The sequence below is a fragment of the Lissotriton helveticus genome, chromosome 4_1 (genome assembly GCF_964261635.1).
Source record: "Lissotriton helveticus chromosome 4_1, aLisHel1.1, whole genome shotgun sequence".
NCBI lineage: Eukaryota > Metazoa > Chordata > Amphibia > Caudata > Salamandridae > Lissotriton > Lissotriton helveticus.
In genome coordinates this window covers 320300005-320317873 of record NC_136063.1, presented here as the reverse complement: position 1 = coordinate 320317873, position 17869 = coordinate 320300005, and the positions used below count along the sequence as shown (strand labels likewise).

The 17869-nt window shown below is 47.5% G+C and overlaps 1 protein-coding gene across 1 annotated transcript in view; it reads right to left on the bottom strand.

The window, feature by feature from the left end:
- The window catches only part of EXT1 (exostosin glycosyltransferase 1), a 351045-nt gene that overhangs the window by 89088 nt on the left and 244088 nt on the right, over positions 1–17869 (bottom strand). The window contains exons 2-3 of the mRNA XM_078686856.1: positions 13519–13612; positions 5606–5713 (exon numbers count right to left, since the gene is read on the bottom strand). Coding sequence (XP_078542982.1) covers positions 5606–5713; positions 13519–13612 — 202 coding nt within the window. The remainder of the gene's footprint in view (positions 1–5605; positions 5714–13518; positions 13613–17869) is intronic.

Below are 17869 nucleotides of genomic sequence, written 5' to 3'. Positions count from 1 at the left end.
ACCAGGGCAAGAAAAGGCAGGGTCTTATGCACTACAAAGACCTTCCTTTGAAGTTTGCCAACTTCAAAGGCTAAAATGGGTGTAAGTAACTTTGCTGTGCAGACCTGCTATTTGCTGCTTGTGTCCTGGGAATGAAAGGACTGGACTTTGCTTTCTACATCCTACATCTAAGGTTCTACAAGGGCTCAAGTTGAGCTAGCCTCCTGTTCAGAAGTCTCAGGATCATCAAAGACTTCAACTACCAGCATCTTGGCTCTCATGCTGAGAGTCCGGTCTTGCCACACAGTGCCAAATCCAGTTTCTGGGCCCTTGGAAAGGAGTTCTGGTGATTTTAAGAAGAAAATCCACGCTTTGACTCCAAGCATCGTTCGGAATCGGTGCAGCACTGCCAAAACTCAATGCATCGCTGCTGTCTGCACCGGAACGTGATTGTCACTGAACACAACAGCGGCTTACAACACAGGCCCCAACTTTTCATCACAGCACCTCCGAAGAACTGCAGCTGAGTGAGTCTCAAGTACTACATCACTTGTCTGTGATGCATCGCCCCAACTGTGATGCAGCGCTTGCTTCAATGCTGTGGAAACTATGCAGCACAACTTGACTATCGACGCATCTTCCCTGGACGCCATTTTCTTTGACACCGCACCAAGGAACTGGGCCATGTGTCCAAAAATGGCACATCACCTCTCTTGTGACAGTAAGAAACTGACACGTCACCTCCCTACCTAGCAGTAAGGAACCAACGCCTTACCTCACCTGTAGCAGTAAGGAACCGATGCATCGCCTGCTTTTCTGGTGCCTCTAGTCATCTTAGCTTTTTGATGCATCTTTGGTACTTTGTCCTGATCAAGAGCAACCACTGGTTTTTAAGAACTGAACTTTATTTAATCTTTTAAAATTCATATCTCATATTCATATTCATATTCAATGCTGGATTTTTGTCTTTTTGGTCTCGTTTTATTCAGGGAAATATTGCTATTTTTCTAAACTGGTGTGGGGTCCTTTGGTATTGTTTTCACTGTGTTAGTGTGTACAAATACTTTACATATTGCCTCTGGGATAAGCCTGACTGCTCCATGCCAATCTACCAAAGGGATGAGCAGGGGTTATCTTAGGTGTGTAATCCATTTACCCCGACTAGAGTAAGGGTCCCTATTTGGACAGGGTGCAAACCACTGCCAACTAGAGACCCTATTTCTAACAGGTTGATTGTGTCATAGCAGGTTTTTTAAAAACATTATTTATAGCCATGCTGTACACCAGTGGAGCTGTGGCACTGCATGGCTAAAATCATTGCCAAAGAAAATAGTTCTCATACGCACGACTTATTGGCTTTGCCAATGCTTGCTTTTGATTTATCCATTATGCACACCATTGGGGATGATGGACAGCATGACTAAAAACCACTGAAAAAAGCCAATAAGTCCCAAAGACCTATTGGCTTTGCCAAGGCCCCCAACAACTATTGACTTTACCAATGCTTTCTCTCCCCCGAACTATTTATTGTAGGGGGAAAAAGACCTTTAGCTAGTACCTACTCACGTAACTATTTCCTGTATCCCTTAGTCCTCCTTTCTCGCAATTTTTACTCTTTATGTTTCTATTCTTTCTATTTTATTACCCCGTAGCTATTTCCCAAGGTAAGTTCAACAGAAAATAATACATGCCACACTCTTAACATTATTAGTTAACACAACTTTCATACCTGAATATTAGTGAATAAAACCATAACTCATTACCCGACCAAGTGGTCCAAAGATTTATATCGATGGAAATGAGCATACAAGTTAGTACAATATCAGAGTAACTAATTCATGGCCATCCATGCACTCGTTTAACACTCTCCAGATACACTTTTGTGTACACTTCACATTATGTAATATGAATACTTCACATTATGTAACATGAACATTTCAGTCACATGGACACCGTGTGTGTTGATGCTTATTTTCACAAAGTGTGCAGTGTTTTTTTTCTATGATCAAGCTCAACCTCTGGGTAACGTTTCACATGTTTCTGGTTCTAAACCCAAGGTCTGCTGATATGCATTATTAGCCCTTCTGTTTAAGGCTGAGTGTGTCACCACCTCCTCTCCTTTCATCTAGAGCAGCTCCCCCACCTCAACCCCTGCCAGAGACCACTTTAAAGCTCCTACAAGTCAATTCTGGATACATCAGTGCAAATTAAACATACCCTGTAATTTCTATGTCAATAGCTACCATCACAAGATATAAAGCTAGTCTTATTCCAAAACTGTGTGGAGGCCCACAATGTTACTATGGGCTCACAACTGACCTCTCCATTTAAGGAAGAATGGTGGCTGGGGAAGTGATTAGCATGTGTCCCCAGTGTATCTCCAGACGTTGCCCTCTACAGGCGCCCTGGTTCACCAGACAGGCCACACAAGTGCAACACATGCCCTTCTGTATGTTCTTACTTTCAGTGTGCTATGTGTACACACACACACACTTATAAATACATACACACAGTCACTGAAAAAACTAAAGGTTAAAGTAATGTTATAGTTAAGTTAATTTGTCAGGGACATTAACATTCTGAACAAAAAAAACACTGAAATTATAACTTTCGCCCCTGCCATGCACTGCTTATGACCTCACATATGACATCACTCATGACATTCTATGACATCACTGATGGAATCATCCAATGAGGGTGTAAGTTTGTTGTATATTACATAGTGGCGGGTAAATACAATTTTACTTTTTGATCTAATATTGAGCAGGCTTTGTCCAGCTAATAGGTATAAGTGTTTAAAAATGCATGTGCTCCTAATGAATCATAGGTTTGTAGAGGTATTGAACAAGGGCTAAAGTTAATATTTGTTTTGAAGAGTATCTGGGTGTGCCAGATCCCGCTTGTTCATTATGCTTCACACAATTATTTTTTTGTTAATTACCCAAGCAACATTTCTCGTGTTGTTTAGGGTAAGCACTCAAGAGTACATGTGTTTTCCAGCTTTTTCCTCTCCAAAAGAAATTCCTGAAACAGGAGCTGAGAGAAAAGGCAGGAGACCGAGCATAATTTAGGTTGCACTTTAAAAACCACACCTGTAGTTTTCTTCTTCAGTTAGTCTTGGTGAACAATGATAAGCAGAAAGAATATATTTGTTACAACATGTTAATTCTTTCAGCCCTTGAGGTAATTATAGGAAAGATAGCATGTCTGCGTGTTTCTAAACAATCTTATCTACAGCTTTTTAAAAAATCTGATGTATTTTCAATGATTCTAATATCTTTTTGCAACAAGTATTTTACTGCTTTTCGGTGGGTTTAATTTTGCACAAGAATTCTAATTTTATTCTCCATATAAACAATCATCCTACCTATATCTCATGAAGGCACACCAAGCAAAGGATTTATGTGGTTTATGGGGAAGGTGCTGGTGTGATTGTGTTATAAGAAATATAGTACCTACTGATGAACATTATAATGATATTGCAAGTCACCTCGGAGTTGAATGACGGTAAAAGGAATACAGTCTTCTGCATCTTTCCTCTATATAGCTCCAGAACTTCTGTGTGACAATATTCCAATAATGTACCACAGGGAGTACCTTCTCCTATAAATACATTCTTCTTTAAGGGTGTAACCAGTTCAACACATACGACCAAGGATAAAATATAAAATAAAAAAGCTGTCATGCAAAAAGAGTAAAACAAAGGATGAAACGTTCTCCACCAGTCCAACAACAAACCATCCGACAAAGTTTTAACCATTCACTCTATAAAACTCGAAACAAATAGGGAAAAAAACTTGTAAAATCCAGACGAAAGATTACTGTATAGCAATCTTTCAAGACTTTCGTAAAATGAAGCAAACAAAGTATTCTCCTGATAATTATTGTACAATTGTGGCTAGAAGAAAAGCGCTGATTTCACATTTTTCTCTATTTAATCACCACAGCTACATGTGGTAACGTTTGAGCACTAATTTGTATTAAGGCGGAATTGCAATGCAACTCAGTACGATAAACTGGGGAATAAACACCAATGGCATTGTAATCCAACCAACAAAAAATTAAGCTTCATTTCCGAACACTTCGCCCCTGTAATTCCCTGGATTTATGGTCATCAGACTACTTTTCGACTCCTTTACTGAAAAGCAAGCGATTAAATGCAGATTTTACCAAGAGACGGCCTTCAACTGTGTTAATTCGGAATTTCTGGCCACCTCCTAGCTGCTGGGATAAACTTCATACACTGGATTCGGGACAATCACTAAAGGTCAGCATGTTGTATATTGCTGAATGTGTCGACACAAATCCCTTCTCCCACAGTGGAGATTTAGAAGAAATGCCCACTGTGCTCCCTATCTCCTGATTGTTTGTAATAAATACGGATGCATTCTTAAGAGCATTAGACTGAACAGTAGAATTAAATGAACCTTAGCCGTGGGAGGAAAGAAAACTGGGTACATTCCGCAACATGCACAACAGACGTCCTGCATTTACACTTTGAATTACCAAAGGATACTCACTCTAGCCTTTGACACAGCTTCAGGGTGAACAATTTTCAATCAGATAGTGAATGAGTGCAACCCCATGCTACAAATTTTTTTGTTTGAATAGGCTAACAATTAGCTGGAATAGCTAGGGGTTACTTTCCCCAATAATGCAAATGTATCATCTAGTGACCGAACGATGTCTACCATCAGGTGTTATTTTGACAGGTGAACCCACTAGACGAGTCCCTAGCAGAGGAGTCAATGTTATCAATTTAAATATGCTGATCGTCCTTTGGAATTGTTTTTGCAAGATCTCCCAACAACAATTAAAAAAACAAGGAAGATCACTAGAATTGCATGCAAGGCTCAGCCTTTAAGATTTCCTCTCACCGAAAAAATAAAGGGCAAGTAATAAAGCCAAAAGTTCCCCTATAGAAAAAGGCAGATCAGCTGTGAATAGTGTAGAGAGTCCATATGCAAACAGGTGGAGTGTGTGAAATATCATGGTGAGCAGGTAAGCCTCTGACGTTGTGTGGCTCCTTAGAGAGAGAACTAGGGTCACGGTAGGGTTTTTGACTGCAACCTTTTTAAACGCAATTGATACATGATGGATAAAAGGATACCTTCTCATCATGAAAACTTTTGTTTCAATGTCACATAAATTTGTTTACATCACAAGCACAGTTCTCCATGTGTCAGTTTTTCCAAGGCACTCAGACTTAAGCATATGACAGATGGAGCATCTATTTTAAGTGTCCAGTGTCTTCAGCCCTACACACCTATTGGTGAGACATCTATGTAAAAAAATATATAATATGTAAGCATGGTGGCTTCTTAAAAGAATGCGGTGCTTCCAGTGCTTTCCAATCAAAAACGAGATAGAGATGCATCAGATAAACGAGAAACCGCTTTTAGTCTAAGAAAGTTAATATAATATAGGCAGATGCACAGAGTGTAATGTACTGGCTATTACCATTGCAGAGACAGAATTAAGTCTCAGACCCAGCATCCTTAAACAGTCCACCCTTACTACTCTTGCTACTGAATCTGGTAATTCAATTAATTCGTCAAAATTATACCAGCTGTCCTCGATGTTTAATCATCACAGATGTGAACAATTGACTGCTGTCCGCTCTTACCTGTAATAACAATCTCTCGTCTCCTATGACAGCTGCCTGGTTCCAATCGATAACTTCGGAAAACGGCAGCTCCCATCCATTACTAAGCATGACTGGGACACATGCAGCCTGCAGACCAAGCCAACACAATATGAGAAGATGCACCTTCAATGGTTTGACATTCATCTACAAACACACAATCCTGTAACATTTGACAGGTTCACCCTACAAAGGACTGGGACAACAAAAACAAGACCCAGACATTGTTGCCTTATTTCTCGTTCTAAAGTGCTTGCTTACAGTTTTGATATTTAACACCAGTGTTCCCAAACAGTGTTAGTATTGGCCAACCCAATTTACCGACCTTTGAGGGATGAATGGTTTAATCAACACTGCCCGGATTTGAACCGGTGGCTTGCACTTTTAACACAGATATGGCCAGAGGGCAGTTTACATTGTAAGCCATGCCGGCTTGGCAAAACTTTACATTACAAAAAAGCAGTCAGTACAGAAAGAACACAACTTAAGGTGGATCAATATTTCCCTTTTAATGGGTCTGTACATTGTAGCCACCGCAGCCAGGGCCATCTCGAAGCCACACAGCAGACTTTAATGGCACCAGAATGCATGAGGCAGAGGATGGGCAGTCTCCTGCCAAAGGTGGTGTGCGTTGTGATGCCCACGGCTATTGCAAAGCTCCTACATTTTTCTAAATTAGACAACGGAAACATACTGAAAGATAAAACATTAACTTGTAACTAGAAATGGCGAAACAGGGTACTAGCCTAACTGGAACTGTGTTGGTCTGTTGAAGATTTAGATAGCGGCAGTGACTTGTGGAACAGCTATGGTAAGCGGAGGCATCCACCCAGTTGTATTGCTACCTTGTTTTATTAACAGAAAGGATAAAGCTGGCATACTCACATGACAACACTTGTTTTTTCCTATGGTTAACACACCCAGCTCAGTGAGTCCATATTGCTAGTGTTTCGTTATGAAACTGAGAACCTTTTAACATTGTCTGATGGGGATGGGGCAGCCAGCTCTACAGTGACCTACAAGGCCTCTTCCCTCCTTCTGAGCTCTAGTCGTCAGCATCGACCTTGAGAAATTGGTGCCGCTTGAGGTCTACAGCGGGCATGCAGTACACACTGGGCCATGCTTCGGACGCAAAGCTCCTCTCAGGGCAGGCTGTACACACTGGGCCATACTTCTGATGCAAAGCTCCTCTCAGGGCAGGCTATACACACTGGGCCATACTTCTGACGCAAAGCTCCTCTAGAGGCAGGCTGTACACACTGGGCCATGCTTCTGACGCAAAGCTCCTCTCAGGGCAGGCTGTACACACTGGGCCATACTTCTGACGCAAAGCTCCTCTCAGGGCAGGCTGTACACACTGGGCCATACCTTCTGACGTGAAGCTCCTCTAGGGGCAGGCAGTACACACTGGGCCATGCTTCTGACGCAAAGCTCCTCTCAGGGCAGGCTGTACACACTGGGCCATACTTCTGACGCAAAGCTCCTCTTGGGGCAGGCTGTACACACTGACCCGTGCTTCTGACGTGAAGCTCCTTTCATGGCAGGCAGTACACACTGGGCCAAGCTTCTGACGTGAAGCTCCTCTAGGGATAGACTGTACACAATGGGACAAGTTCTGACGTAAAGCTCCTCTAGGGGTAGGCAGCGGACACTGGGACATGCTTCTCCCGCGAAGCTCTTCTAGGGGCAGGCTGCACACACTGGGCCAAGCTTCTGATGCGGAGCTCCTCTTGGGGCAGGCAGTACACACTAGGCATGCTTCTGACGTGAAGCTCCTTTAGGGGCAGGCTGTACACACTGGGCCAAGCTTCTGACGCTAAGCTCCTCTCGGGGCAGGCAGTACACACTGGGCCATGCTTCTGACGCAAAGCTTCTCTCGCGGCAGGCAGTACACACTGGGCATGCTTCTGATGTGATGCTCCTCTCGGAGCAGGCCGTACACACTGGGCCATAATGCTGATGCAAAGCTCCTCTCGGGGCAGGCTGTACACACTGGGCCATACTGCTGACGCAAATCTCCTCTCGGGGCAGGCTGTACACACTGGGCCATGCTTCTGACGCAAAGCTCCTCTCGCGGCAGGCAGTACACACTGTGCATGCTTCTGACGCAAAGCTCCTCTCGCGGCATGCAGTACACACTGGGCATGCTTCTGACGTGAAGCTCCTCTGGGGGCAGGCCGTACACACTGGGCCATAATACTGACGCAAAGCTCCTCTCGGGCAGGCTGTACACACTGGGCCATACTGCTGACGTGAAGCTCCTCTCGGAGCAGGCAGTACACACTGGGCCATGCTTCTGACATGCTCCTCTCGGGGCAGGCAGTACACACTGGGCCATACTTAGGACGCAAAGATCCTCTAGGGTCAGGCACTACACACTGGGTCATGCTTCGGACGCGAACCTCCTCTCAGGGCAGGCTGTACACATTGAGTCATGCTTCTGACGTGAAGATCCTCCCGGAGGAGGCAGTACACATTGGGCCATGCTTCTGACACGAAGCTCTTCTCTGGGCAGGCAGTTCACACTGGGCCATGCTTCTGACGCAAAGCTACTCTAGGGGCAGTTAGTTCACACTGGGCCATGCTTCTGATGCAAAGCTCCTCTCGGGGCAGGCAATACACACTGGGCCAAGTTTCTGACGCGAAGCTCCTCTCGGGGCAGGCAGTACACACTCGGCCATGCTTCTGATGCAAAGCTCCTCTCCGGGCAGGCAGTACACACTGGGCCGAGCTTCTGACGTGAAGCTCCTCTCCGGCAGGCTGTACACACTGGCCCATGCTTCTGACGCGACGTTCCTCTAGGGGCAGGCAGTACACACTGGGGCATGCTTCTGACGCGACGTTCCTCACGGGGCAGGCAGTAAACACTGGGCCATGCTTCTGCTGCACTGCCCCTCTCAGGGCAGGCAGTACACACTGGGCCAAGCTTCTGACACGAAGCTCCTCTCGGGGCAGGCTGTACACACTGGGCCAGATTTCTGACGAGAAGCTCCTTTAGGGGCAGGCTGTACACACTGGGCCAGGCTTCTGACGAGAAGCTCCTCTAGGGGCAGGCAGTACACACTGGGCCAGGCTTCTGACACAAAACTCCCCTCGGGGCAGGCCGTACACACTGGGCCAGGCTTCTGACGTGAAGCTCCTCTAGGAGCAGGCTGTACACACTGGGCCATGCTTCTGCTGCACTGCCCCTCTCAGGGCAGGCCGTACACACTGGGCCAGGCTTCTGATGCGAAGCTCCTTTAGGGGCAGGCTGTACACACTGGGCCAAGCTTCTGACGTGAAGTTCCTCTCGGGGCAGGCTGTACACACTGGGCCATGCTTCTGACGCGAAGCTCCTCTTTGGGCAGCCTGTACACACTGGGCCATGCTTCTGACGTGAACCCCCTCTCGGGGCAGGCTGTACACACTGGGCCATACTGCTGACGCAAATCTCCTCTCGGGGCAGGCTGTACACACTGGGCCAGGCTTCTGACGAGAAGCTCCTCTAGGGGCAGGCAGTACACACTGGGCCAGGCTTCTGACACAAAACTCCCCTCGGGGCAGGCCGTACACACTGGGCCAGGCTTCTGACGTGAAGCTCCTCTAGGAGCAGGCTGTACACACTGGGCCATGCTTCTGCTGCACTGCCCCTCTCAGGGCAGGCCGTACACACTGGGCCAGGCTTCTGATGCGAAGCTCCTTTAGGGGCAGGCTGTACACACTGGGCCAAGCTTCTGACGTGAAGTTCCTCTCGGGGCAGGCTGTACACACTGGGCCATGCTTCTGACGCGAAGCTCCTCTTTGGGCAGCCTGTACACACTGGGCCATGCTTCTGACGTGAACCCCCTCTCGGGGCAGGCTGTACACACTGGGCCATGCTTCTGCTGCACTGCCCCTCTCGGGGCAGGCCGTACACAGTGGGCCAGGCTTCTGACGTGAAGTTCCTCTCGGGACAGGCAGTACACACGGGGCCAAGCTTCTGACGTGAAGTTCCTCTCGGGGCAGGCAGTACACACTGGGCCAAGCTTCTGATGTGAAGTTCCTCTCGGGGCAGGCAGTACACACTGGGCATGCTTCTGACGTGAAGCTCCTCTAGGGGCAGGCTGTACACACTGGGCCATGCTTCTGACGTGAACCTCCTCTCGGGGCAGGCTGTACACACTGGCCCAAGCTTCTGATGTGAAGTTCCTCTCGGGGCAGGCAGTACACACTGGGCATGCTTCTGACGTGAAGCTCCTCTCGGGGCAGGCAGTACACACTGGGCATGCTTCTGACGTGAAGCTCCTCTAGGGGCAGGCTGTACACACTGGGCCATGCTTCTGACGTGAACCTCCTCTCGGGGCAGGCTGTACACACTGGCCCAAGCTTCTGACGTGAAGTTCCTCTCGGGGCAGGCAGTACACACTGGGCTAGGCTTCTGACGCAAAGCTCCTCTCAGGGCAGGCTGTACACACTGGGCCATACATCTGACGCAAAGCTCCTCTTGGGGCAGGCTGTACACACTGACCCGTGCTTCTGACGTGAAGCTCCTCTCATGGCAGGCAGTACACACTGGGCCAAGCTTCTGACGTGAAGCTCCTCTAGGGATAGACTGTACACAATGGGACAAGTTCTGACGTAAAGCTCCTCTAGGGGCAGGCAGCGGACACTGGGACATGCTTCTCCCGCGAAGCTATTCTAGGGGCAGGCTGCACACACTGGGCCATGCTTCTGACGTGAACCTCCTCTCGGGGCAGGCTGTACACACTGGCCCAAGCTTCTGACGTGAAGTTCCTCTCGGGGCAGGCAGTACACACTGGGCCAAGCTTCTGATGTGAAGTTCCTCTCGGGGCAGGCAGTACACACTGGGCATGCTTCTGACGTGAAGCTCCTCTCGGGGCAGGCAGTACACACTGGGCATGCTTCTGACGTGAAGCTCCTCTAGGGGCAGGCTGTACACACTGGGCCATGCTTCTGATGTGAAGCTCCTCTTCAGGCAGGCTTTACACACTGGGCCATGCTTCTGACGTGAAGTTCCTCTCGGGGCAGGCTTTACACACTGGGCCAGGCTTCTGACGTGAAGTTCCTCTCGGGGCAGGCAGTACACACTGGGCATGCTTCTGACGCAAAGCTACTATCGGGGCAGGCTGTACACACTGGGCCATGCTTCTGACGTGAAGCTCCTCTAGGGGCAGGCAGCACACACTGGGGCATGCTTCTGACGCGACGTTCCTCACGGGGCAGGCAGTAAACACTGGGCCATGCTTCTGCTGCACTGCCCCTCTCAGGGCAGGCAGTACACACTGGGCCAAGCTTCTGACAGGAAGCTCCTCTCGGGGCAGGCTGTACACACTGGGCCATGCTTCTGACACGAAGCTCCTCTCGGGGCAGGCTGTACACACTGGGCCAGATTTCTGACGAGAAGCTCCTTTAGGGGCAGGCTGTACACACTGGGCCAGGCTTCTGACGTGAAGTTCCTCTAGGGGCATGCAGTACACACTGGGCCAGGCTTCTGACACAAAACTCCCCTCGGGGCAGGCCGTACACACTGGGCCAGGCTTCTGACGTGAAGCTCCTCTAGGGGCAGGCTGTACACACTGGGCCATGCTTCTGCTGCACTGCCACTCTCAGGGCAGGCCGTACACACTGGGCCAGGCTTCTGATGCGAAGCTCCTTTAGGGGCAGGCTGTACACACTGGGCCAAGCTTCTGACGTGAAGTTCCTCTCGGGGCAGGCTGTACACACTGGGCCATGCTTCTGACGCAAAGCTCCTCTTCGGGCAGCCTGTACACACTGGGCCATGCTTCCGACGTGAACCTCCTCTCGGGGAAGGCTGTACACACTGGGCCATGCTTCTGCTGCACTGCCCCTCTCAGGGCAGGCCGTACACACTGGGCCAGGCTTCTCACGTGAAGTTCCTCTCGGGGCAGGCTGTACACACTGGGCCAAGCTTCTGACGTGAAGTTCCTCTCGGGGCAGGCTGTACACACTGGGCCATGCTTCTGACGCGAAGCTCCTCTTCGGGCAGCCTGTACACACTGGGCCATGCTTCTGACGTGAACCTCCTCTCGGGGCAGGCTGTCACACTGGCCCAAGCTTCTGACGTGAAGTTCCTCTCGGGGCAGGCAGTACACACTGGGCCAAGCTTCTGATGTGAAGTTCCTCTCGGGGCAGGCAGTACACACTGGGCATGCTTCTGACGAGAAGCTCCTCTAGGGGCATGCAGTACACACTGGGCCAGGCTTCTCACACAAAACTCCCCTCGGGGCAGGCCGTACACACTGGGCCAGGCTTCTGACGTGAAGCTCCTCCCGGGGCAGGCTGTACACACTGGGCCATGCTTCTGACGTGAGGCTCCTCTTCAGGCAGGCTTTACACACTGGGCCATGCTTCTGACGTGAAGTTCCTCTCGGGGCAGGCTTTACACACTGGGCCAGGCTTCTGACGTGAAGTTCCTCTCGGGGCAGGCTTTACACACTGGGCCAGGCTTCTGACGTGAAGTTCCTCTCGGGGCAGGCAGTACACACTGGGCATGCTTCTGACGCAAAGCTATTTATTTATTTATTTATTGGCATTTATAAAGCACAACATCTACCTGAAGGCGTCTTGGCGCTGGTTAAAGCTACTATTGGGGCAGGCTGTACACACTGGGCCATGCTTCTGACATGAAGCTCCTCTCGGGGCAGGCATTACAAACTGGGCCATGCTTCTGACGCAAAGCTTCTCTCGGGGCAAGGATTACACACTGGCCCATGCTTTTGATGCAAAGCTCCTCTCGGGGCAGGCAGTAAACATTGGGCCGAGCTTCTGACGCAAAGCTTCTCTCGGGGCAGGCAGTACACACTGGGCATGCTTCTGACGTGAAGCCCTTCAAGGGGCAGGCTGTACACACTGGGCCATGCTTCGGACGTGAAGCGCCACTTCGGGCAGCCTGTACACATGAGATTGTGGCCCAAGTCCAAAGTAAAAAAGTGCGGGGACTAATTACATTCTATTCACGAAGGCATCACAGGAAGTGATATCACGTTGCTTCAAAGGACAAAGGAGATTTTACAAATTACCAAATTAATAATCATCATGGAGAGGGTTGTTGGTTTTACTTTTATTAAATAAGATGACAATGTTTTTAGAGACAGTTGGGAATTTTACTTTGAAACTGCTTTTAGTAAGTAAGCTAAATTTGCTGGGTGCAGGTTTTAAACATTATACTTGCTGTTATTGCCCGCTGGTTACTGTTGATATAATTTTCCAGCTCCAAAGCACCAAAGTGTTTGGCATTTGGTAAAGCTGGCCTATTCCCGAGATAAAGGATTACATCCCAACTCCCTTCAGCGTCATGATCACAAACCAAGGGGATGCTGCCAGTGGGATAAAGGCTCACAAACCTACTGAGGCCAGGTTCAATGCTACAGTGCTGGGGCACTCGGTGACACCTCTCAGCCTCACGCTAAGGCAGAGTCCGCTTTCTAAAAAAAGTTGGGGGACTCTGTACACCCAACATCCACCCCAACTTGTGCCCAGGACACCCCCCTGTAAATCTCTGCTGTTCTGAAATGCAACAACCCTACTCTGATTATAAAGGCTCTAAAATGGCCTTCTCCAAATCCCTAGATTGTATGCCAGAATATCAGTAACGCTATTGTGTCCTGATTCTTAACAGAAATACTGCTCCATTGATGTAGATTTTCCATTATTAGCTCCAATTCTATGCTTTATTTATTTTTATAAATAATATCTCGGGCATTATTTTTGCCAGACAATATTAAAGCCAATTATATTTTGGTATCAGACCAATTCCAAGGACTATGAAATGGCCCTGGGCCTTCAGATTACACTGCCTTCCTCCAAAGTTAGTGTTCTCAAAGGCACCAACCAGTTCTATGGAGCCAGTGCTTTCAAGTGACTCTGCCCTCCTCCACTGCCCCTAATGCTCTTACCTGCAGTGCCTCCAGAAACCTGAAGGATCCAAGCCTGCGGCCTCGTGGTACCAGGCAGAAAGTGGCATTGTGCAGCATTTCACGATAATCATACCTGCAAAACAAAGAGGGGGCAGTCAGGACTTGTACACAACAAGCATGGCCAACCTTTTAAAACAGTGTGGTTTCTACTGTGAACCAGAGACAAGAAGCGCATCAGCATTCAGACATCATACCAACCACCATTATGTATTCTACTGAAACAGAAGCATGCAAGTAGTGTCTTTTGGGCTTCAGAGAGATGTGAGGTAAGAGAGCAAGGAGAGGTGTCTGGGAACAGGATACTCTGAAAAGGAAACCAAACTCTTGAAGCCCATGGAAAGTGTGCAAGCATGGAGGAGGTCACCTCAAGGTCTCAGGCGTATCACCCAATGTGGGCGCAACCTGCGGGGCACAATGCCAGTGTGGTCACTTAATGAGAAAAAAATAAAAGCATACGCTTAGGGCTGTTTTTATTTCACGTTCAGTTTTTGAAATGGCTTAAACCTGATAAGAGTGGAAATTTCAATTACATTTTTAAAGACAAACAAAAACTTAACATGACAGAAAAATAAACGAGCAAAAACTTCACGTTATAAAAAAGGATGAAAACAAGTAATTTTTGTAACTGCATCGTAAAAGCATGCAGAAAAAGAGTAGTCGAAATGATTTTGTTAGTATAAATAACATAGGTTGTGAAGTATTAAAAGAAAAAGTTATTTATTTTGAACGTTTTAGAAATGTATACATTGTGAATTCTCATGTTATTGAGTTTACCTCTAAGCAGTTTAAAATTGCAATTACAAAATAAAATAAAAAATTGGATTTATTAATTAGTAGGATTAAACCTTGATACTTATAGTGAATTTGATAAAAGTTACCATAGGCCAAACTGATTTCTGCTTCTCTATGCACACAGAGCATGAGAAAGTCAATTGATGTAATAGGTGAAATGGCCATACTTATTCGTTGTCCTGACCAGACTGGGCTTTGGGCCAAAGTTCTGCAACTGGGTAAAGACCAGTTGGCAAGAGTAAGAGTAAATGGAGCATTATCAGCGCCCTTCTCGCTTAGTCGAGGCACCAGACAGGGGTGCCCGCTGTCCCCCCTTATCTTCGCCCTTGTGTTGGAGCCGCTGGCAGCCTAGATCAGGACCGACCATGTGATAGGGGGAATCCCCTCAAGTGATGGATGGGAAGAGCGAATCTCCCTAAACGCTGATGACAATTATACTATATGTATCCAGGCCGTATTATTCAATGGCTTGTACCCTCCAAATCTTTGAGCTGTTTGGTAGTTACTCGGGCTACAGAGTCAACTGGGCCAAATCAGTGGTTTTTCCCTTGTTGGGCCCTCCTCCTAGATTGCCGCTACAGTGTGCGGCTCCAAGCGAACTGGTGGACTTCAAATACCTGGGCAACTTTGTGACCTGAGATCAGCAGTTGTTTCTGAAATGTAATCTTGCTCCTTAATTAAAAAGACCTAGGTCGGATGTAGCGCATTGGCGGACTCTCCCTCTAACCTAGATGGGTAGAGGTGCCCTATACAAGATGGTGTCCCTGAGTTACAAAACACGCCCTACCCTGTTCCCCTGACCTTCTTTAATCAAGTATATCAGGAGCTTCGGGTGTTATGGAGTGGAGGTTCCCAATGATTGCCTTGAAGAAGCTACAGAGAGGAATATATGACGGGGGTCTAGTAGTCCCAAACATTAAACTAGATTACTGGGCCTCACAGATGCTCGTGATTAACGAGTGGGTGTTTGTCATCCCTATAGGCAGGTTCACCCAAGTCTGCAGAGAGGCAATGACAGGCAAAAACTATGAAGCCATTTTGTACAGCCGGAAGAGGAGGGGGGCTCTCCCCGTCCACACTGCCACTCTGGTCCACTCCTGGACAGAAGCCGTGACCCACGTCGGAAGCCGTGGTATATTGACTGAGATTACCCCGCTTTGGTTGAGTGACAGGCTGTCAGAAGTCTCGAGCTTAACTGGCTTCTCGGGATAGGCGAAAATAAGGAATGAGCACTAGGAGGACGTGTGGAGGAGTGGAGCCTTCATTTTCTTGGAGTCCCGAAGGCAAGAGTTTGATCTGGCGGCGCCTCAGACAATTAAATTACAACAAGCTGTGCCACGCACTTAGGGCGCACATCCAGGAGGGATGTGTTCTCCCAGTCTACTCCCCCATGGAGGACAGTGTACTACTAGACCTTATCCCAAAACAGGGGGTCTAAGTGATCTATAAAAAGTTGATAAATAACTCACCGGACCCACTGGGACCTCTGAGACGAAGTGGACAGATGACTTAGGTGACATCACAGATGAGGAATGGATGGAAGCTCTTCAGGGCCCCAGAGAGATAGCGATACGTGCACTATTTAGATTAGTGCAACTGAAGATTCTCCACAGAACATATTAATCTCGCAGTCTAATACACAAAATGGGAAGGGGGGTGGGGAGACCCTCTATGCTTGAGGGGGTGTAGGCAGGAGGGCTCCTTTTTCCATACCCTCTGGGAGTGCCAACGGATTCTCGGATATTGGGAGACAGTGACTGCTACCATGTCGCTGGTATTCTCAGTGGAGGTCCCACTTGAGGCGAAGGGGTTGCTGCTATTAATACAGGGGGAGGAAGACTGACCCAGAAATGCTCGAATACGGTTAGCACTGGCCGCGGGGGTATCCAAAAAGTAATATTGCCCGGAACTTGGTATAGAGGCTCCTACTAGTGGTGGCAGCCTGGAAGAAGGATCTTGACTGGTGCCAGAGGGTGGAAGAAATATATGGCAGTAGAGGGTGCATTAAAACATGGGGGAAAATATGGGGCCCATGGCAAGCATACCGTGCATTAGACCTGGAGTGAGGACAACTATGCAGAGAGGGCTGGCCTTTCAGTGACCTACTGTACCGTAAATGATGAATACTATGATTATGGACTATTGCAAGAGATAACTGTACACTATTCACCCTTCTGTGCTGTAACATTGCACACTAGTCAAGTGTTGATAACACAATGTGAATGTCTCTGTAACTGCTATAATCTGTTTAATGTATTGATGAACAATGAGCTAGTTCAATAAAACGTTTTTTTTTTAAACAGTTAACTGTAACAAGTTCTTCCTCCTCTTGAGATGCTCATGTATTGTATAAAGATGTTGTAACATTTATGTTACTACTTGCAGGACACTTGCCTGGGAAAATGCTCTTTCGAACTCTACAATGCGTTCTAACTAAAGGGGCATTGTTTAAGGTTTCATTAACAGGATGACTTAAGGACTGCGTAATTTTCCCACCCATTCCCTCTTCATTTTGTGTCTTTATGGCACCCGATCTACATTTCACATGAACCGACCAATGAACGGAATGGTCTGATCAGATGATGTGACACCAGGAGGTATCATCCCCAGAAATGATAAGTATATAATATTGCCTGATAAGCAAGGTTTGGGAAAGCTTCTTCTTTGCTTTGGGAGAGTTTTGCTGCTCTTGGGAGGACTCTTGTGCACTTATGCAGCTGATGGTGGTGACAGACAGTTGCTGTTCTGCATGCAGGCGAATTACGAACTGACTGATGAGATTTGCAGAACTCTTAATGCGGAATCAACCAGCTTCCTTTCCAAATTTGCGCATAGACTACATGGGCACAGTGGTTCCTTCCTTCGGGGACTATTAAACTGGCATTTCACGTCCTTTTCCTCAACTTTGTCAGCTTTGGGTATCGATATATATCTCTAAATGTCTTTTTCCTATAATATGCACTTATTTAATAAAAGGATTTGATCAACTATATTAACTAAATTGACTCAGGTATCATGTTTTATCCACTTAAAGTAAACGACTAAAGGTGACCAGATTAGAGTGATTTCAGGACACCAATTATAAATGTGGCCATTTTAAATTGGTTTATCTGAACTCTTGTGTGTATGATTTTGTCTTGCCTACGTTTATTCAGTAGATTTAGACCAGCAGAATTAATCCTTTATCTTCATAGCATAGTATTGAGAGTAATTTACACGAGTTTAATTTCATATTTGTAGTTCAGTTATCACTTCCTGGTCACAATGCGCTCCATGGAGCCCACTGGTCATTGCTTACCAAGAGCGGCCATGATTGAGGTGGAAAATCATGTATTGCACACTTACTAATAATTAACCCCCTTTGTTCCCCTGGTGTAGGCAGCAGCAGAACGAAAGCACCTGCTGGCAGAGTTAGAGGCACATTGCTGAGATGCAAAAAACAAGCATGCAGTGCACCTGTCGCCAGGCGGAAACAAAGCACCAAGGCCTCAGGAGGAGCAGAGTCCCTCTCGGCCCTGCTTGGTGAGCCGGTGTGTGC